At 34.9% G+C, this 21,951-nt stretch overlaps 1 protein-coding gene across 1 annotated transcript in view; it reads right to left on the reverse strand.

Annotated features, from left to right (window-relative positions):
• Positions 1 to 21,951, reverse strand: part of DMXL2 (Dmx like 2) — a 148,755-nt gene that overhangs the window by 7,615 nt on the left and 119,189 nt on the right. The window contains exons 24-36 of the mRNA XM_036838187.1: positions 21,402 to 21,946; positions 20,802 to 20,993; positions 18,730 to 18,806; positions 17,073 to 17,203; positions 14,987 to 15,235; positions 11,884 to 12,062; positions 8,015 to 8,145; positions 7,439 to 7,524; positions 6,807 to 7,008; positions 5,826 to 5,943; positions 2,469 to 2,531; positions 941 to 1,027; positions 735 to 856 (exon numbers count right to left, since the gene is read on the reverse strand). Of these exons, the coding sequence (XP_036694082.1) occupies positions 735 to 856; positions 941 to 1,027; positions 2,469 to 2,531; positions 5,826 to 5,943; positions 6,807 to 7,008; positions 7,439 to 7,524; positions 8,015 to 8,145; positions 11,884 to 12,062; positions 14,987 to 15,235; positions 17,073 to 17,203; positions 18,730 to 18,806; positions 20,802 to 20,993; positions 21,402 to 21,946 (2,182 nt within the window). The remainder of the gene's footprint in view (positions 1 to 734; positions 857 to 940; positions 1,028 to 2,468; positions 2,532 to 5,825; positions 5,944 to 6,806; positions 7,009 to 7,438; positions 7,525 to 8,014; positions 8,146 to 11,883; positions 12,063 to 14,986; positions 15,236 to 17,072; positions 17,204 to 18,729; positions 18,807 to 20,801; positions 20,994 to 21,401; positions 21,947 to 21,951) is intronic.

Consider the following 21,951-nt stretch of genomic DNA (forward strand, 5'->3'; position numbering starts at 1 on the left):
ATTAAATGTTAAAGTAATTTTTATGATGGGCCATATCATATTACATGGTTACATCTACTCTGAAGTATGACTGAAACCTAGTTGTATTATATACTAACGAGACAGAAACAGAAATGAAAGAGGCTATCATGGCACCACTCCCAGTACATAAAATTTCCGAGAGTCTGCAGAAAAGCAAGAGGGAGGGAAAACATGGAGGAGAAACCCCAAAATAGGAAAGCGTTACTGCACCCTTGGTACAGTGTCCATAGTTTTACTGAAAAGTAAAGTTGGCTACATTTTTATCTGAAAAGAAGGTATGCTTATAGAGAGATAATCAAGAAGAAACACTGAAAACTACTCAGTAAATGTGACTCATCAATCAGTCTAATATATTGGTGTATTCTGCTTTTTATGGTAATTATTCAGATCAGCTGAATCTATTGAATATTGTGTAATTTCTGACATTTCTTTGGGGTTAAATGTCAAAGTGGCAGTTGTTAGTGTTAGGCTCTGGTGTTGGGGATTATTCTGACTCAAACATTATGAATAATTCAGGGTCTAATGGAAGAAGTAGGAGTAATTTGTACACTGATGTAAGCAGAGCCCTTTATTGGCAGCTAAACCAATTATGTTTGTCTCCTTACCAAAGAAATACATAGTTTTCAAGACAACTGAAATCAAGTGCATAACCACTTAATAGGTTCTTTTTGAAGAAGACTACATTTAAAATTGATTACATAAGGCAAGCAAACCTTTTGGATTCTCTGTCATATTCTTCTCCAATCCATATGTATGACTGACAGGCCAGTAGAGAAGTAATATCAAGTTCTTGTACATCATGCGTTGAAGCCAAAACAATTTCATTACAGTTTGCCTGTAAAGCAAACGCAAAGTCAATAATTTAAGCAATTTCACTAAAACAAAGTACTACATTCTTTATAATGACTAAAGATTTTACCTTATTAACAGAAAATGCCATGATCATATCTGACTCCTTATGAATGATTTTTGCCTTTCCTCCTGGATAGCCCAGATCTGCTTCAACCTACAAGACATTTGTCAGCAGTTTTAGTTGTTGCAGCACAGCTCCATACAGATATATGTACATCCCACAAAACTTAAAAGGAGGACAAGAAGAAAATGTAGCAGTAGCAGCAGCAGCAAGAAAAAAGGTACCAGTAATTTTAGTGTGTTGAAAATTAGCTGTGGAATTAGCTTAGATTCTCTGATGCCCTGTAATCACCCCAATTACAAAAATTTCCATTGTGATTACAGGATACGAGTAACTGTCACAAAAGATAGCTAACATAATTTTCATTAGTATTTATAACAGTAATGTGTCTCTTATCTCTTCCAAAAGTGCACAAAGATACAGCAGTAAGAATGTGAGAGAAAAAGACACAATCAGAAAGACAAAGGAGTCACATAAGAAGTGAAATATTTTTAAATAAGGGTGATGAGATAGGAATAAGAAGTTGGGTAGAAGAACAGTTAGAAAGTAATGAAGGAGGGCTTCCCTGGCGGCACAGTGGTTAAGAATCCACCTGCCAGGGGACACGGGTTCAAGCCCTGGTCTGGGAGGATCCCACATGCCGCAGAGCAACTAGGCCCCTGCGCCACAACTACTGAGCCTGCGTGTCTGGAGCCTGTGCTCTGCAACAAGAGAGGCCACGATAGTGAGAGGCCCGCGCACCGCAATGAAGAGTGGCCCCCGCTTGCCGCAACTAGAGAAAGCCCTCGCACAGAAACGAAGACCCAACACAACCAAAAATAAATATTAAAAAAAATGCAATAAAATTTTAAAAAAAAAGCTAACTATTATTGTTATTAAAAAAAAAAAAAAAAAAAGAATCCACCTGCCAATGCAGGGGACACAGGTTCAAGCCCCGGTCTGGGAAGATCCCACATGCCGTGGAGCAACTAAGCCCGTGTGCCACAACTACTAAGCCTGTGCTCTAGAGCCCGCAAGCCACAACTACTAAGCCCGCGTGCTTAGAGCCCGTTCTCCGCAACAAGGGAAGCCACCACAATGAGAAGCCTGCACACCGCGACTAGAGAAAGCCCGTGCGCAGCAACGAAGACCCAATGCAGCCATAAATAAATAAATTTTTTTTAATTAAAAAAAAAGAAAGTAATGAAGGAGATTGATGAGAGGAAGGTGTAATGCTTAGAGTTGAAGGTGATGGGGAGAAAAGAAGAGGCAGAATCAAGAAAGAGGCAAGAAAAAACAATCATGTTTAAGAACAGATGGGGAAAAGGGACAGAACTGAAGATGGAAAAGGAAGCAAGAAAGGGAAGAACCAATGGCAAGAAAGATCAAGCTGGACACAGTGGAGCTTCTCCTACCCTGTGCCAGTGAGGTGTGTGGGAGCAGTGAGCACTCTGACTAGTTAGCCAGCTGGGCAGGTCATGATTAGTATCAGAGATGAGGGGTTAGCTCCTTGAATTTTAAAGAATGAGCTAAATTCGAGAGCGTGGAATACTACCTTGATGTGGCAATCTTCTGCTATGCAGTTTTGTTTGACCTGCTCCACATGTTCTTCTATAGACTAAACAACACCACACCGTCACAAACACAAAACACATGCATGAAACGGAATTATTAAAAAAATGAAAGTTTTCAAACTGAAACGGTTGCTCCATCATTTGATGGTAAAAATGAATTTGCAAGCTTTAAAATGAATTTAAAAGCACATCAAGAAAAAAATTAAACTGAGTAAAATGTGATGTCATCAGAAAAAAACAACACAAAGCAAAACAGGCAAAATTAATGTATTACATATATAAAAGCAATTTCAAAATAAAAATTCATTATTTGTATGTCAGTTATGTAACTTGGAAGTTCAAACTTAAACTGTAATCTCTAAAAATAAAACCTACTTGTACGAGCAGATGCATCCTCTACTACATAGATTCCTAACCTATAGGGGTTTATTTCAAATAAATAAAAACTATTTTTTTCTAAACACAGATTAAAAGTACTGATAATTATTTCACTCTTACTCATAAGGAATATATCCATGAAGAGACAGTCAAGGATTAAAATTCACATCAACCATTACACTATACATAATCTTATGATTTTCTCCTTATAAGTAAATGTTTGATGAGATGAGGCATGGGAAAGAAATCACACAAATAACTTGCTTCTGGTTGATGACAGGGCCATTAGGAATGGCTATAATCAGAAGCAATATTTCTGCTGTGCTGTGGAAACCTCTGAAGGTTTGATCAGAGCAATACATTCCTACCAATACTTCCCTGAAGTGCCTGCTTCTCTTTCAGCCAACAGGACCCCAATTCTCCATGCCTTGTGCAACTGCTCAAGGGCTGCTGCAGCTGACACTGAAGGAATGGTACACGTGTGCAAGGGCCAACTCAGCAAAAGCCAAACTGCAGAAGAACCTATTTGCCTTTAATCAAGTGGCTAAGTTTGCCACATTTATCCATTTCACAAAAAGTTGTTTTGTGGAATAGTCTTCTCTAACATACTCAGTGAGTAAAAATACCTTCTTCTGAATTATACCTAAAATTTCAGCATTTCTCAGAATTTTATTTTTATTAAGTAATTTTTAAAAATTAGCCAATTTTAGCATTCTTAGGATTATTTTGCCAGTTTTGCTAATTAATCAATTCACTGAATTTACCAAATTTATTGACCACCAATATCCTATTTAACAATCTAAAAAGATAAAACACTCTTATTAAATGGGTAGTTTTAATAAGTTCTGCATATTTCTGAACTAAGTGACCAATTTTACTTTGCCTCAAGAGCTTTCACATTGTTTTCATAATTTTTTTCGTAAATGAAAACCATTTTTCAGCAGATATGTGCTATTCAATACAGTAGCCACTAAACACATATGGCTTTAAATTTAAATTAAAGAAAATAAAAAATTCAGTTCCTCAGTCACACTAGCCCACTTCAAGTGCTCAATAACCACATGTGGCTGGTGACTACTATACTGTACAGAACAGACATAAATTTCCATTATCAACAGAAAGTTCTATTGGACTGCATGCAACAAGATATTAATTTCATTCAATAATTTAAAATTCAAAGGTACAAAAGGGTACATGATAAAAATTCTTCCGTCCAGACTCCCAGCCATGTACTTCCCTTCCTGGAGCCAACCAATGCTTACACAGCATTTTAAGAAATGTTCAATTTATCTCTGTCCCACCTCCCTGTACATGGAGAGCCTCTTCTGGTAGAAAAATAGAAAAGAACACACAGCTTGGGCTGCTGATCCCAAGAGCACAGAAATGGAGGGGCATAAAGAAGGGGAGGTAAGGGGCAGAATCGGGGAGAAACTTGGTTAAGGAAGAGGGAAACCAGAAAGGAGACAACAGATCCTCAAGAGCAAGACAAGAGTCTGAGGGTCCCAGCAACCTAGACCCAGTCTTTCCATAGCACTCTGAGGCTCTGACAATCCAATGAAACAAAACTGCTAGAAACCTTATGAATAATTAAAACATACCACTGTGTTTAATAATTTGAAGAACTAACAACTCAGAAAATTGATCCTTCAATGAACTCTCTTTCTGTGAATAACAGAGCCCTAAGTGAGCAAGTATCTTTTATCTTAAATCTATTTCTTAGATTTCTGTATCTTATTTTATAGAACTCAGTATCACTATAGGAAATGCAATAAACAATGGATTAAACGAAAGAGGAAATGAATTTGGCTCTGATTCCCCTAACAAAACCCTACATCAGTAATTTCAATACCATTGGGGTCTTTTGTTATCAAATAAGCTTATAAGACACAAAAGAATCTCTACAGTTCACTCCTCTAATTCCTCACTTAAGTACATAATTTTTAAATCTACAGAAAAAATAAATGACTGTTCACAGGACTGCCCACAATGACCATCCAGGTAAGTGGGTGAGTAGTGGAAAGAAAAGAACAAATCTGGTCGGTTCTGCTGCTCTAGGTATGGAGAACATCTGAGAAGCAGTTCTATATGCTACCTTGGGAAACTGAGCCACATAGACTGTCCCTCTCGGTTTTCACTTTTCTAAGTGAAATATAATTCATTTTTCTTTTCTCATAGTTTTTGTTGCCAAATCTTTAATCACATCTGACACTCTACTCTGAACACTACTCTCCAAACTGCTCATTACCTCATTAAATAGCCAAATGGACTGAAATGTTTATATATAAAACATCTGTGTACCCCTCATTTTATAATGAAGAGATCGTTTTAAGTTCTAAAGTGTCACTCTCTCAAATTCATGATTCTTCTTGAATCCTGTATGGCATTACATTATTAACTTATGTATAGCTTAAAAATCACCATGCAAAGTAGAATCTCTGCCTCACTTTGTAAATGCAATCAATCTTCCTTCATCATATTTAGTGTTTCTGTAGTTTAATCTCTCTCACAAAATTATTCTACAGTTTATGCTGTTCATTTTTAAATGCTAAACAAATAAAAATGCTTTTAAAGGGTTATGCTGTATTTTCAATTAAATGATATTCAGAGAATCATAACATAGAGTATACTCATTTATATACTAAGTTCCCCAAACCATCCCTCACAATGTTTATTACATATGTAAAGGCCCAATGGCAAATATTATAAAGGACATACCAACTTTCACCTGATTATACAGGATTTATCGAAGGACCTATGTTGTTTCATTGTTATGAAATAAAAATTGTACGTTTTTATCTTAAAAAAAAATTCTCTGTAGTTTGATAAACTATTACCTATGATGTATGAAAGATAATGAGTTCCAACCAAAAGTAAATTTCAAATAAATCAAGCTGGCTTCATTAGAAATGTTAAAGAAAACAAACAAAAATTACAAGAGAGAACATTTTTTTCTAAAATACCTCACTCTGCTTTCTTTTCTTAGTGAAAATATATCTAATAAATGTCTGTTGAAGTACTTCTTGTTTAACAAGGAAATGCCAAAGTCGTTTGACTGGAAGCGCAGAAGAATCCCGGGATCTAGTTTCAAAGAAAAAAATCAACATATCACACTATTTAGTCTATATTCTAGTCTATAGAAAATGTTTCATTATTTGCAGATAATTTTTTTAAAACCTCCATTATTGCAAAGAAGATACAGCATTAAGCTCAACAAAATTTTATAATTTATAATTTATTTCACTTTTAATTTTTAGTCCTACAAATCGTTCCTTCATCTAGCAATTAATTCTCTAATTACAGATTCTCTAAATGGACAGGTTGGGCTGAGAGTCAATTGAATCTCATTATTCTCTTTTTAAATTATACTTTAGGTTGGTTCTGTTGGTTACAGCATATCACCAATGAATATAAATGAATATAAAGTCCCACATTTCATTTTTAACAGCCTAACAAGCCTAAACAAGCTAAAAATCCTTGCTCTTTCAAGCTTATGAGCAATACTCTAAATCATGGCTGGCTGCCTCAAAAAAAGCATGCTGCTTATCAAAAGGGGCCTAGATGGACAGATAGAAGATCAAAACATCAATAAAAACCTTACTGTGTTTACTATTAAATTACTGACAAAAGGTCAGTAGCACCTTGTTTGAATATGTAGATTGTTATCCCAAAACATTTCTGTTAAGAGTTCCTAAAATGATGACAAAAATAAAGGTTTTGTCCTGATTATAAAATTAGTATGTCTACTGAAGTATAGGTAATATGGGAAAAATAATTTTTATCCAGATTTCTGATATTTTCCTTGGCATATACTGCTAGAAATAGTATTGCAAGTTCAAATTTATGAGTGTTTTGAAGGCTACTGGCATATTATTTTGCCAAACTGACTTCCAAAAAGGTTAAACCAAGCTACACTCTCATTACCATTGTAAGAGAATTCTTACTTGAATGGAGTATTTTCAGGTTCTAGCATTGCTTTATTTCGAAGAATTGCTGGTCCAGCTCCTACTGAAAGGTCAGTTGGATATGTGTTGACATAGTTGGGGGGAGGACCTTCAAATTGATCCATTTTCTCTTGCAAGATCTGCTCCCAATTCTCCAAGTTTTTAATCACAGCAATACCTAATGGTGATGTTACAGGCAACTCTAAAATGTAATAGAATATGATATTTTACTTTGATTAAAAATGTTGACCATCACCACATATTTACAAGATCCAAATTCTTAGAGCCAAAATTTCTGAAAATACAAATAAATCTGAAAATGTTAATCTAACACCATTTTGATATTTAATGCTTTGAACAAAACAGAAGACCAGCTTTCTAAAATGAGCTAAGAAAATGTTTAGCTTCTCCACGCTGGTTTCCTGGTTTTTCTTCCAACCTTCTAGGTCGTCAGTGATTCTTGCCATATGAATTAAAACCACAGAATGGAGCCTAAGATAAATAAGACCTCATAACATCTCCAATGCTGTATTTTTTTAGGACCAAATGTTCTTTTATATGGATTTTGTAAAGAGAAACTTGATGATAATTTGTTGTATTTAATAACATTAATTTTCAAATTCCAAACTTACCAGAGAATTCCAATCCAGCGATGGGAAAGAAATTCTTGACATTGTGAAGTACTAGCTTAACCATTGTCAAATGTACAAGAGCCCAGCTGTTCAAAGGGACAAAAAAAAAAAATCTCCTTAATTGAAAAATAAAATCATGAGAATATAGTACTGATCCCTGTCAACTGTTTGGCCCAATCTCCCACCCAGAAAAAAAGCTGTTTTTTTCTAACAACTTACTATTAAAAAAGAGTACCTTTGTAGTCTGAAAATAAAAGATATGCAACAATGTATTACACTTGCACTATCTGAAATACCTAATGGAAAGAGATTTACCACACAGCTACATGGAATTTAATAGCATATCAATAAATTATGTATTTTTTCTCACTAAAAATGTTTGTGCCAGCTATTCTTTGAAACTGGAGGTGAAATACTCTACTATCTAGCAATGTACCTCAAAGGTACAGAATTCCTAACCTGAAAACACAGGTCAGTTCTTGTATAAATTCATGAGAGTAATGTTGTTTAAAACTAGTAACATCAGGTACTTCTACAAAAGAAAAGACAAAAAGAAAAGAGGAAAGCTTTATTTACCTATAGGAGTTAGGGTCTTGGTGTTCCTGTATCTGTGTATCTGAAAAAAAAGCATCATCTTCTTCTTCATCACTATGAATGCTTTCATCAGAATCATATATAACTCCACTATCAGACAAAGGGAGAAATGGCTGCAATAAAATGTGAAGTTATTTTTAAATGTATAATTGGGTTATTTTTATCCTAACTTAATATTGAACATTTTAAATGGTGTCAACCTAAACTAAAATTTTCTTTTGAAAATGATACTAGACCTAGGAAAGTCAGGAAAACCAGGTTAAAACTCTCAGATTCAATAAAATAATGGAGTAGCTAGATACGACACAAATATTTTTTAAAATCAATGGTCTTTTTCTCATATATCAGCAATAACTAGTTCAAAAACCCTGAAGAAAAAAGGTGCATTAAATAACATAATACCAAAGGAAAAACTTTATGAAAACTGAAAGAGCTACAGTGAAGGAAATTACAAATCCCTCTAAAAGCTAAATAAGGAGACTGAAACATGTAAAAACTATCATTAATTTACAGGTTTTAGGTAATTGCAATAAAAATCCCCATGGGGATTTCTTTTCCTTTTTTGAAACTTGATAATGATTGTAAAGTTCATAGGGAAGAAAAAAATAGGTAAGATTAGCTAAGAAATCTTTCTAAAGTGAAAGATACTATTTCTTAGTGGATATTAAAATAAGTAATTAAAATAAGTGCAGTCTAGCAATTGATCAGTGGAAAAATATAGTCCAAGAAGAGTATATAAATAAGAAATTAATATATGACAAATATAACATCTTTTAAGTCGTTGGGAGGAAAGGAAGGACAACTAGTGTAAGTGTGAGAACAGAAGATAAAGAGGGCACCCAAAGTCTGATCTTCACTTCATTTTAGATCAACAGGAGAGTTAGAAATTAAAAAAGAGAGTTAAAAGTTAAAAAGAATTAGGGGGAAGATGGGCTTCCCTGGTGGCACAGTGGTTAAGAATCCGGGTTCAAGCCCTGGTCTGGGAAGATCCCACATGCCGTGGAGCAACTAAACCCATGTGCCACAACTACTGAGCCTGCGCTCTAGAGCCCGTGAGCCACAACTACTGAGCCCGCGTGCCGCAACTACTGAAGCCCGCGCGCCTAGAGCCCGTGCTCCACAACAAGAGAAGCCACCACAATGAGAAGCCTGTGCACTGCAACCAAGAGTAGCCACCACTTGCAGCAACTAGAGGAAAGCCTGCGCGCAGCAACAAAGACCCAACATAGCCAAAAATAAATAAATTAATTAATTAATTTAAAAAAAGAATGAGGTGGAAGAGAAGGTGGAGGAAACAAAGGAGGAGAAGATAACAAAAGTAAACATTTATTAGTGGAAAGGACTTTCTCTGCTTAAAAACAATGTAACAAATCATTTTTAAAAGTATGGATAGACATGACTAACTTTTAAAAACTTCTGTATGTCAAAAGCATAAAATTAAAAGGCAAATAAATCATTTTTTAAAAGTATGGATAGACATGACTAAATAAACTTTTTAAAACTTCTGTATGTCAAAAATATAAACAAAATTAAAAGGCAAAGAATCTGGAAAAGGTATCACAGGTAAGATAAATTGTTAATATCCTTAATAAATAAAGAGTTCATTAAAAGTAAGGAAAAACATTACAATTCCAATAGATAATTTTGTTCAGAACATGAACAGTCAATTCCTCACAGTAGAAAACCTAACGGCAATAGGTTCATTAACATTTTTTGATATCACTAATAGGAAATAAAAATTATTTAATCAAATTAACAAAAATGAAACAGGAATACTTAATGAGGGTAAAGTCAGATGCGTGCTCACTATTCTCAAGAGAGTATAAATCAGTAATCTGAAGATATATACCAAAAGATATATACATAAATATATATATATATATATTTCAGATATATATCTGAAATAATCAGAATGTCAACAAGGTTTATCTAAAAAGATACTAATCTCAGCATTATTTATAAAAATGGAAAAATAAATACAGCAAATACTGATAGGCAAATGGTTATATAAACTATAGTATACTCATCAAGCTCAATAGTTATTTGGTCATTAGAAATGATATGTACCTAGAAACAATGACAAACCCAGTAACAATGAGCACCCATATACCCACTTGTGGTTTCTAAATTATAATTTCCCACAAAAAGGAACCAGGTTCTTTGGAGGTTGTTCCCACTCTGGGGCAGGAAATATGCAAAATTAGCCTAGAATGACTTAAGCTAGAAAGAAAAGAAACTCAAAGACTATTGGAAGAGTTCTCAAAAAGATTCAGGAGCCAACTGGAAGAGGCTCTCATTGGCAAAGATGGGACAATCTGAACATCCATAAGAATAACAACTGTACTGGATTAAAATACATAAAATATGTTTAAATCCATAATATAACACAACTAATAACAAAACAAAGCTCACTGCTTCCTCTGAAGGATGCTAGAGAATCAACTCATCACTTTGAAAACTGGCACAAAAAGCAAAGAATAAAGCACTTTTCCTGTCTTTCTCTGTCAAAACGTAATTCAGGATAACCAAATAGGATGATGGAAGAAAGTATTCCAGCAAATAAATGAAGACTAAATGAGAAGATATCATTATCATAATTTTAAAACTCCCCTAAATTTAAAATAATGGAGTTGGGCAAAGATCATCAACTAACATCTCAAAAAGAGAGTTTCCTGATGGAAATACACAAAACCACCTATGAAGTAATCCTGTACTCCCCTTTCCCTATCCAACCAGAATGGAATCTGATAAAGCCTCTAAATTTAACTTTCACTTTACAGAAAAACAGGAATCAGGGGAACATGGTCAGAAGACCAAACATGGGGATGCCATCAGCAAAAGCCACTGAGAAATTTTAAAGGACAAATTTGGGGGCCAAAAATAGGGGGGTGTAAATTTAACAAAGAGAGATGGAGGTAGAACCTATAGATTAAAAGAAACTTAAGACGTATCAACCAATTGCAATGTGTGAATCTTATTTTGGACCCTGATTTAACAAACCAACTGTTCAAAAACATTTAAGGTATAATGGGGAAAAATGTGAACACTCTCTGGATACTTGATGATATTAAGGAATTGTGTGTGTGTATGTGTGGTGTGTGTGGTGTGTATGGTGTGTGTGGTGTGTGTGTGATAATGCTAGTGTGGTACAGGTTCAAAATCCTTCTTTTTTAAAAAATAAATGGTGAAATATTTATGAATGGAATTTCATGATGTTTGGATTTGCTTCCAAACAATCTGGGGAGTGGGAAGAAGTATAAATGAAACACATGTAAAGAGGGAACACAGGTAAAGAAGGAAACCTATCAATAGAAGATGATGTGCTTGAAAAAACAAAGTGCAGAAAAGCACACACCCAACACGGTACAAAATGGGACTATGTTGGATCCAGTCACCGTGAGTATTCTGATCCCCAGAGAAGTTTTCTCTGCTTTGGAGAAACAGAGATATGTCATGGGGCCTCATGAAACCCATGGTCTCATGAAACCCTCAAACACCCATCCATCTCCTTCTGCTCTAGTTTCATGCTGACCAAGGGAACTACTGATAATCAGAAGAAGGGAAGTTAGATGGTAGATACAGGTATTCCAGTCTCTAGAAAAGGATGATGCTGATTATATGTTAATAAACTAACTTCTGGTTTATACCTAAGTCCCATATGATTTTAATTTGTCTGGTCCATTTCAAGTATCTGATCATTCCTGAATGATTATTCAGCTTCTGGAGTTGAGAGATTAATGTCTAAACTATGGTGATTCAACCCAGAAGCTGCCCCGTCATTCCTATGTGATGCAAACCTAAGAGTTAATAAAACAGACACACATAAAGCTTGCATTCCTCACGCCCCTTACCTTTGCAACAAAATAATCCCACATACTGAGTTCAGGAGGAATAAACTTTTCTTTGTAAGATGGTCTTTCTGCAGGCACTGGTGGTGGGGTAGCATCCTTTACAGGTCTTCCAGGAACCAGCATTCGCATGTTAAACCTCCTGCGGTGTTTATCTATGTCTTCAGAAGGAACAGGAGGTGCTGAATAAAGATAGAAAAAAAAGCCGGCCTTATTTTCCATTATTAATTCAAAGAGTTATTAACCTTTCTTTTCATCCTACTCTTGCCATGTTTTTAGTGTAGACTAAATTACTTACATCTGTGCTTCTTAACTTTTCTAGTTACTGCATCAGTTTTCCAATAATCATGGCAGAGATGCAGATGAGGATAGAGTATAAAACATTAACTTGCAATGAAGCAGCCTATGTGCTATACAGAATAAGAATTCAAGCAATTCTATATACAGTGTATTAAATAAATGATATATTCAACAAATAGTACAGAGAGTGCTTGAGTGATTATTTCTGGCTATGTTGTTCAAGAAAGATTCATTGAATGAATATGTAGGATGTAAAGTATGTCTTAAAAGAAAAGCAGAAGCTCACTGTGAAAAGAGGAAGTTGACACCAGAAATGAATGGCCAAAGGTTTGGCTAAATGAGGAGTAAACTTCTTTTGCTAGACAGGTGTCAGGGAGGGGAATAACAACGACAGTCTGGAGTTAGGGTGGGACAAGCCTGTGGATAGGAAGCTGGGAGCTCATCCTATGGGCAATTCTTATGAAAGTATCTTGAACTAGGAACATGATGAGGTATAGTCTGCAGGATCAATTAGAGAAGAAGGTGGAAGAATCTGACACAAGATGGACCTGAACTAGTATGGTGGGTGGTAAAGACCGAGAGGAAGTGTTAGATATGAGAAATACATAAAATAAATATCAAAAGGATTCAGAACTAATTGGATATGAGAGAACCAGAAAGAAGTCAACCTGGTCCTCTTCTGAAGCTCCCCGTCGTAGAAAATGATAATTCTATCTCAAGTTCTCTTTGATGAATATGACCACTTTTCACTCTGTCCATCACTAGGCTAAACCACTTTTATCTTTTTTTAACTGAGGTGAAATTTGTATAAAATTAACCATTTTAAAGCGTACAATTCAGTGGCATTTAGTACATTCACACTGTTGTGCAACCACCATCCCTATCTAGCTGCAAAGCATTCTCACTACCCCAAATGAAAACCCTATACCCATTAAGCAGTCACTCCCCATTCCTCCCTCCCTCTAGCCCACGGCAACCACCAGTATGCTTCCTGTCTCTATGGCTTTACCTATTCTGAATATTTCATATAAATGGAAGCATGCAATGTGTGACTTTTTGTGCCTGGCTTCTTTCACTCAGCATAATATTTTTGAGGTTCATGCTAGCTATATAGCATGTGTTAATTCTTCATTCTTTTTTACAGCTGAATCATACTCCATTGTACTTATATACCACATTTTGTTTATCCATTCACTCTTGATGGTAATCCACAATTATCTTTTAAGTGGGCTATTCCCAGAGCCTCCCACATGGGCTCCCTACTTTTATTCTTTCACAGTCTATTCTCCACATAGCAGTTAGAGTGGGTCTTTTGAAAACCTAAATCAGATTATGTCACTCCTCTGCTTAAAACCCTCCAGTAGTTTCCTATCTTTCTTTAGAAGAACAACGATAGTTTTACATGACCCATGAAACCCTCAATGACCTTGGCCCCAGTTACTTATCTTACCTCATCTCTGACCACACTCCCCTGGGTCAGGATAGCCATTCTGGCCTCCACTGTAGTTCCTGGAAAAGGTCAAACTAGTCCTACCTCATGACTTTTGCACTCACTGCTCCGTCTGCCTGAAATGCTCTGGCCCCAGATATCAGCACGATCTGATTCCCAACTTCCTTAGGACTCTGCTCAAATGCTATCTAATCAGAAATGTGTCTTCTGATCACCCTAACTAAACTGTTCCCATCCCCTTTCCCTCATCATTCTCTGTCCACTCACTCTGTTTTATTTTTATCGTAGTTCTTCTCATACCTGAAATATTATCACTTGTTAATTTGTTGTGTTTACCTCTACTGGATGTAAGCTTCATGAAGGTAAGGGATTTGTCTGTTTTGTTCACTCCCATACCCCAAAAGCCTGGCATAGAGCAGGTATAGGTAAATGCAAACATGAATACGTACTCAGAGGTTTAAGCATGATGATTTGATGAATGTATTACCTACCATGAAAAAATAATAGAAAACTCAGGAAGAGAAAAGAAGTGATTTGGGAGGAAAACTTTTAAATTTACAGTGGACTACAAGTAGGTAGGAAGATGGAGATTAAGAGTCATCCACATGCAACGGGAGTGGCGACAATGCAAGTTGATGAGATTGCCTACCTTACTCTGACTTATGTAGGAACCTATCCATCTGATGCGATCTTGGGCAGTAAAGACACAGGTTAGAACCTGTGCCATTTAAACTCTCTGTGCCACTAACTCCTCATCTGTAATATGACCATTTCTAAGGATGAATTAAGACAGACAATTTCTGTGTTTCAGCGCCAAGGTGTAAACCTTTCCCATGGCGTCAGTCTATATCTTACCATCCTACCATCTTAAAAAGTGGGCTAAAAAATCTATTTTGGTCCATAAGAAAAAAAAGAGGACAGAAAATGGAATTTAAAAACCATGTGCATGATTGGAACAGCCTTCTTGTCTATGACCATAAACTTAATCTGAAGCCAACTACTGGTATACTCCGTAAAGATTATGAGGATTTATTTAAATCTTCTTTCTCTAATTAAAAACAATCCTTTTTCCATGAACTTATTCCTTAACATTGTCTCCTTGCTTACCATTACCTTTCCTTTTTTCTTTTTTATCCTCCTCAAATTTGTCCTGGTTTACCAAAAAATGTTAAACTGAAACTATATTCTTTATTCTAACATGAGTTTAGTTATTTATTACCCTAACAAGAGTGATTATACCTTAAACATCAGTGATTTTTCAAAATAAAAATTCTTAGAACATTAAAAAAAATCTTTTACTTTCACATTGGAAACTATTTACATTTACATACATTATTGGTATCAAATTTATCTTACCTGAAATATTTTCTGATTGTCTTTGAGGCTTCACAACAAGTTTTACACCTCCCCCAAAAACAGCAGCCCACATTCGATTGTTTAATGGGTGGGCTGCAAGTCGAAATAATTCATTGGAGGAATTTGTGGCAAGAGCATGTATCAATAAACTTAAGTACACAGCAACAACAGCTTCACACAACAAAATGTTCAATTTTGGCTGGTCTTCATCTTGGGCTGAACTCAAGAGATTAATAAGTGAACTCACACCTGTAAGGGTATATAATATTATAAGAAGTATATCAGCATAAAGCTCCAGAAGGAAAAGAAATCCAAATTTGCAGTTTAACCAAAATTATGTATCTATATTATACTATATATATAGTGTGAATACATACACATGGAGATATATATATATATATCCATAATTTGAGCAACAAAATAAATGATAGGAATGGTTTATAAGCTATAGAATAAAATAAGAATCCATTCATCCCTACTGATATAATAAATGAGCGAATAAGTAAACTAAAAGAAGAGAAAGCTCTTCCTCACAGAATGATTTCAACTAATACGTAGAAGGAAGGATAGAATTAGAAAATCACCATCTAGTAATCCCCACAGTAATATCTGATTCAGTCAGGAGTCATCACTGGATGCTATAATTAGTGGGTAAAAGTATGATATTTTACACAATCTCAAACATTCTCTTCAAAAGATACTTACTAATTGCAAAGGAAAAGAAAGTAACTTTACAAAGGAGAAATCTGGCAGAAACTACTATACAAAGTGATCAAAGTTAATGGCACCAGTAATGGGACCAAGTGGCATCATGTGCCTCTTGATATTTTACACTGAGAAGGGTACAATATCTCTTCATAACCTGAATCTAATATTAAGAAGACATCAGAAAAACCCAAATGGAGGGACATTCTAAAAAATAATTGGCTAGTACTCTTCAAAAGTGTCAATGTCATGAGAGACAAAGAAAGAAGGAGGAATACATATTAGAGGAGATTCATGAGACAATACAACTAAATGTTACATGGAAGACCTTAGTGGGACAACAGGTGAAATTGTCAAAAAATCTATAGATTAGAGAGCAGTATTGTATCAATATTAAGATGCTGAATTTGATAACAGTGCTATGGTTATGTACAATAAGAGAATGTCTGTTTTTAGGAAAGATAAACTGATATATTTAGATGTAAAGGGGCATCATGTCTGCAACTTACCCTCAAATATTTCAGAAAAAAGTATATATTCACACAGACACACAATAAGTGAGTGAGAGAGGAGGAGTGAATAACAAAGCAAGTATGGTAAAATGTCACTGTTTGGGGAATCTGGGTGAAGGTTACACAAAAATTGTACCATTTATGAAACTTGTGTTAAGTCTGAAATTATTTCAATAAAAAGTCAAACGACAACAATATGTTTTGAGAAACTTATGCATAAATGAATTTTAAATACACACTTTGAGTCTGTCACTTCCTTCTACTGCCACTCTTCACAATGATCATTAACATGTAACCACAGAATTATAAAGCAAGTAGAGCAAAAATTAAATGACGTGGCAGACGAGGAAAGTATATTAAGAGAGTGGAGAAGGTTTGAAATAACTGATATGGAGAGTGAGAAAGAGCCAACCGGAGGAAGAGGACCGGCAGACACCATGATATATGTGCCACAGAATGGTCACTCCTGTCCTAACATACATCTACACTCTTGAGAATAACTGTATTCTGATGTATCTGTGAAAAAAAGCTCTGTGATACTGGCTCTCTAAGATTCTAATTCAGGATGTCTAAGGATAGGAAACATGACGTGCTCACCCTTGCGAAGGATGTTAAACCTTGCTTTTTTATGCTGGTCAACACAGCTGGTTTTTGAAGCCTTAACTTTCTGAGTCTTCAGACAACATTACAGTACTTAAGAATTCCTAATCCATGGCAGAAAACATCATCAAAAACAAACAAATAAAAAACTATTCACCAAATCCACAAACAACAACAATCAGGAAACCAGTTGGTAGCTTTGTAAAAAGGAGTTGCCAAATAGAAGATTTAAAAAACAAACAAACAAAAAACACCACTCAAATTCTCACCAGGCCATTGAGCAGGAGAAGAACTTGGTGTTGCATGTTCTTCAATGCTTTCTGTCCTTAGCCTTCGACGATCACTTAAAAGAAGCCCTTGATAAGCCATTCCTGTAAACTGGTTCCCTTCTGTCTGACTGCTAAAACAAGTAAGGTTCAGTTATTTATCGTCCTAATAGAGGTAACAAGCAATTATACCCTATACGTATTTATTTTAGATAACTGTAACAAAAACAAAACTCTTAAAACTGAGTTCACTGTTCTAATAAAAACTTATTTCAGAAAGTTCTTTAAATTAGTTACAAATATTTATCGATAGCTTTTTAAAACAAAATACCAAATTTTCTATTTAGGCAGATGACATTTAGTCATTAAAACCTTTTCCAAATGCCACCTAATACTTAAAAATCTTTTCTATATTCACTTATTTGTATTTTTTTTTAAGTCTGCTGTAAGGAGACTACTGTTGGTACTAAGATATATCAGAAAGTTTCAGGGCACTATTTTGTTGCATTTCTTAGTTCTGTAAAGTTGTGCAAGCTCAACTCTGAATTAAAACATCAACTAAAATCTGAAGAATCCTATTTTAGAAATACCTAGTCCTAAAGCCAAATGTGCCCAAATATTTACTTTCCTCATCTTTATGGAGTGGGGGAAGTACAAAAGAAGAAAATAAACCTGACTCCCTGGAGAGTCAATCACAGCCTAAAAACTAGAAAATACACATTTAAACAAAATTTATTTGGATTCTCATCTGGTGCCATTTTAAGCAGTGACTGATATCAAACAAGTTGTCTTTGATCATTAAGATGACCACAGTCAACCAAACAAACTCTTTTTCACTTATTTACATTTCCAAGTTTTTGGAGTTACTTAGACATGGCCTTATTAGGCTAACATCAGAGAACAGGCCATTTTGAGAGAGTAATTCCCTATGCAATAAAAAATCTTCCCACAAGAGACTGCTGAATTTATAAGAAAAAAATCTAGACATATGTGTAATATAAATTTAATGTGATTCTATTTATATTACAAACTTCATTTATTAATATAATCCATTTAAATCTAGGTCATCTTTCCGAGTGATTCAATTTCTTACTACTTATACTGCCCTAGTCATTAAAATACAGAGTATACACTGATGAAGGCAATTAGACATTTAACAAAAATTCAAACCATTACATCTATTGATATCACTTCTAAAGACATACAGAAATGGGTAAGTAAAATTGATTTTAATAATTCAATGTTAGGAATGTACTTTCTCATTTTTCAAAAGTTCTTCCTCTTTCAACTGAAAACCAAACAAACAGAAACTAATCTAATGCTAAAAGGAATAGTTCCTAAGGGGGAAAAAATAAGAAAACTTCATATCATAAATTACTTTGGATAGCGAACACTTCTTTTCTTGAAAACAAAAAAAAAGGTGGTGATGATAATTTTCCTTTACTATTTGTCATTTTCTATATGTCTCTTGTTACTAGGTAATAGCTAAACTAAACAAATAATTATTTTATTTCTCATTCTCATCTATTAAAGTACACATGGCAGTCATATTTGAGGATTTTTCAGTCCCTAGGAAGCAGAACTTTAATATAACTCTGGAACAGTTTAATGCTTTTGCTGTATTAATACTATTTGGGTAATTTTTTTTTTTTTTTTTTACCTGTAGCTATGACTGTCACATAATGCTTGGTAAATTGATGCAGAAAGTGATGCTGCTAGTGAATGAAGTGTGTGCACCTAAAACCAAAACAGCCACAATTACATTTTGTACTAACATTTCTACACAACAGTAGTATGTTAAAAATCAGAAAATACCCAGGAAACTAGCAATATCATAAATAAGACTAGGTCCTACATGAGACTACTAACTCTACCTTAAAGCTTCTAAAATAAAACTCATCCAATTCAATATCCATGCTCACAACAAAGCTAACTGATTCATATGCATCTTTATCAAATATTTATTACTGTGAGCCTGCCACTTAGCAGGCCCTAAGCAAAGTGCCAACGTTCACATTGCTGGGACTGTGTCCTAGCATGCTAATGAATAGCTTAAATAGTAATACTCAAGAAAAGCAGACCCAAAATAAGCAGAGAATTTTCAGAGCTTTTATTTAAAGTTGCCTTATGAAAACTTCTCCTTGATGAAACTAAAAATTTGATCTTATCAGTAAGAATGAATTAAATGTTTAGAAAGTATATCAATCACTGTCTGAAATGGTTAATTTTCCAGAAAGCAAGTAATCCACTTAGTACTTAGAAGTAATGCAGTCTTAGAATTTTAAATTTTGAAAGTTTAAAAATTATCAATATAATATAAAAACCACATCCTACAATGCCACACTGAATCAACATTTTGAGACTCACACAATCTTAAAATTTGAAGGGATCTTAGAAATAGTTTCATACGTTTTGAAAGCTTATCCAAATTTCTAGGAACTAGAAATGTTTACTTAGAGCTTATATGCATTGAATGCATTTTCTGCATTTCCATATTCACCTATCAAATAATTTAAGTAATCTCTGCTAAACTACTGATACAGATTAATTCATGCTATGGATTAGAAGTCTCTAATAGGATGATGTGACCAGCAAACCTTGGGTCCTTCAGAAGAATGTACTACCAGAGGTTGAATGTACCTTTCAAACAAAAAGATTAAAAATAAAAATACTGGGGACCTGAAATGACATCAGCCACTGGAATTGGAAAAAGCACAGTACAAATACACTTAGGCTAGCACAGTGGAAGTCTGATCATCTCTCCAGATCCTGCCACACTTCCTACTGTTTCTTAGAATCTATCCATTTTTAAGTTTTCAGCATAGGATATAGTTTTAATTTGCGGTAGTAACTCTGCCAAAACTCTAATTGCCCCCAACTATTCCACAGCCTCCGACAAAACACAATCATCAGCGAGACAGTAATGAGGGTACTTTCTCTGGGACTATTTCTAATCAATCATGGTTCTCTCAAAGATACCCCCCTGCACTTATATTTTCATAATATCCTGGCATCTAAGCAAACAGTTATAAATATTTCTACTTAATGATTCATTTAACGGAGATGGAGAATCCAAAGGAATATTTGGCAAGAATGCTGTCTAGAAAATGAATTTTATTACCAAAAAAGTATTTGCCTGTCTTAAAGGAAGATAATAACTTTTCCACAAGTAAGAAGAAACTATTATATTAATTTCAGGTATACAGCACAGTGTATATTTTTATAGATTATCCTCCCCTTTAAAGTTATTACAAAATAATGGCTCTATTTCCCTGAGCTGTACAATATATCCTTGTTGCTTGTCTATTTTATGCTTAGTAGTTTGTATCTCTTAATTCCCTACCCATAATGTGCCCCACCCCCACACACACACTTTGGTAACCACTGGTTTGTTCTCTATGTCTGGGAGTCTGTTTCTGTTTTGTTATATACAGTCATTTGTTTCATTTTTTAGATTCCACATATAAGTGATAACATACGGTATTTTTCTTTCTGTCTGACTTACTTCACTTAGCTTAAACTCCATCCAAGCTGCGGCAAATGGGAGAATTTCAAGAATGCTTAACTTTCAAATTACATTCATTGGACAAATGGTCTTGAACTAATCAGACTGAGAAGGTAGCAGATAAGAGTACTGAAAAATATTTCTTCTAAGTTCAAATTGGAAGACAAGTATAACACATTTACCTTCTCAGTGTGTATAACACCAAATGATCATAAACTCTACATTACCTTCACATCTTCAATACTGGGATGAGGTGGTGTTTTCATCTGAACAATAGTATAAAGTATATCATGGATGTGATTATTTAAGTACAATACAGGATTAGCTATGACTGTTTTTGTTGAAGCAATACTTGCTGAAAGCAGAGGTAGGGTGGTAGGCAGTGGTAGTGGAGACTGGAGCTGCTTCACTGTAGTTTCCTGTGAGTGATAGGAGATTATTTTTTCCGTAGTTAAAATGAAGGACAAAAAAAGCAATTAATAGTTATATGATAAAAATACTGGCAGTAAACATCTGAGTAAAAGCAATATGTTAATGTGCTTGCTCACTTATTCTACAAAAATTGATTGTGTACCAGGTCCTATGCTTAGATGCAGAAGATGTAAAGATGAGTTTGACACAGCTGTGCTCTCAAGCTTTTAGCCTACTCCTAATTACCAAAACTTTTGTCTAAAAAGACCCATGCAGAGTGTAAATATGTGCCTCCTATGAATAGAGGAGCTAATCACATTAAGATTAACCAGTAAAAAGAGCTTTACAACTATAAATGAAGGAGTTATTGAAATTATTAAAATAACCAAGATTGAAAACAAAAGTAAAGTCAATACCTGCTGTGATTCTTGTAGCAAAAATTTGAGTTCCATCCTTACTGAGGCCAGACCACCACCTTGGGCCCCATGAAGGCTACAGTAACTAAGAAACACTCTGAGGAGATCTTGGTTCTTCTGCAACCACAACTTCCATCTTTCTGCATGCTCTCGTTTAGCCTGTAGTCTCCGCCTTTCTATTTGGTGCCACTCATAGGAACCAATATCTGGTTTGTCCACCATTTCTTCCTGATCCAGAATATCACTCTCTACTTTGGAATACATTTTACTGGCGTATTCTTTAATAACTGATTCATGATTACATATCTCATGCAAGGCAGCAATTTCCTTTTCAAGCCAGTTATAGAGTTGAAATCTGAGTTTTCCACCATCTACTTCATAACCTGTAGCCAATGTTCTTAGTTCAGTCATAAGGATCTTTAAACAAGCTCTGAATTTTAGTTGTTCAGCAATCACATCAACTTCAGAATCACCTTCAAGGCAATCCTCTTCCTGAGGAGTCAATAACATATTACGGTCTGGGGCTTCCTGATCTTCTTGTCTATCATTT

This window comes from Balaenoptera musculus, chromosome 20, assembly GCF_009873245.2.
Source record: "Balaenoptera musculus isolate JJ_BM4_2016_0621 chromosome 20, mBalMus1.pri.v3, whole genome shotgun sequence".
NCBI lineage: Eukaryota > Metazoa > Chordata > Mammalia > Artiodactyla > Balaenopteridae > Balaenoptera > Balaenoptera musculus.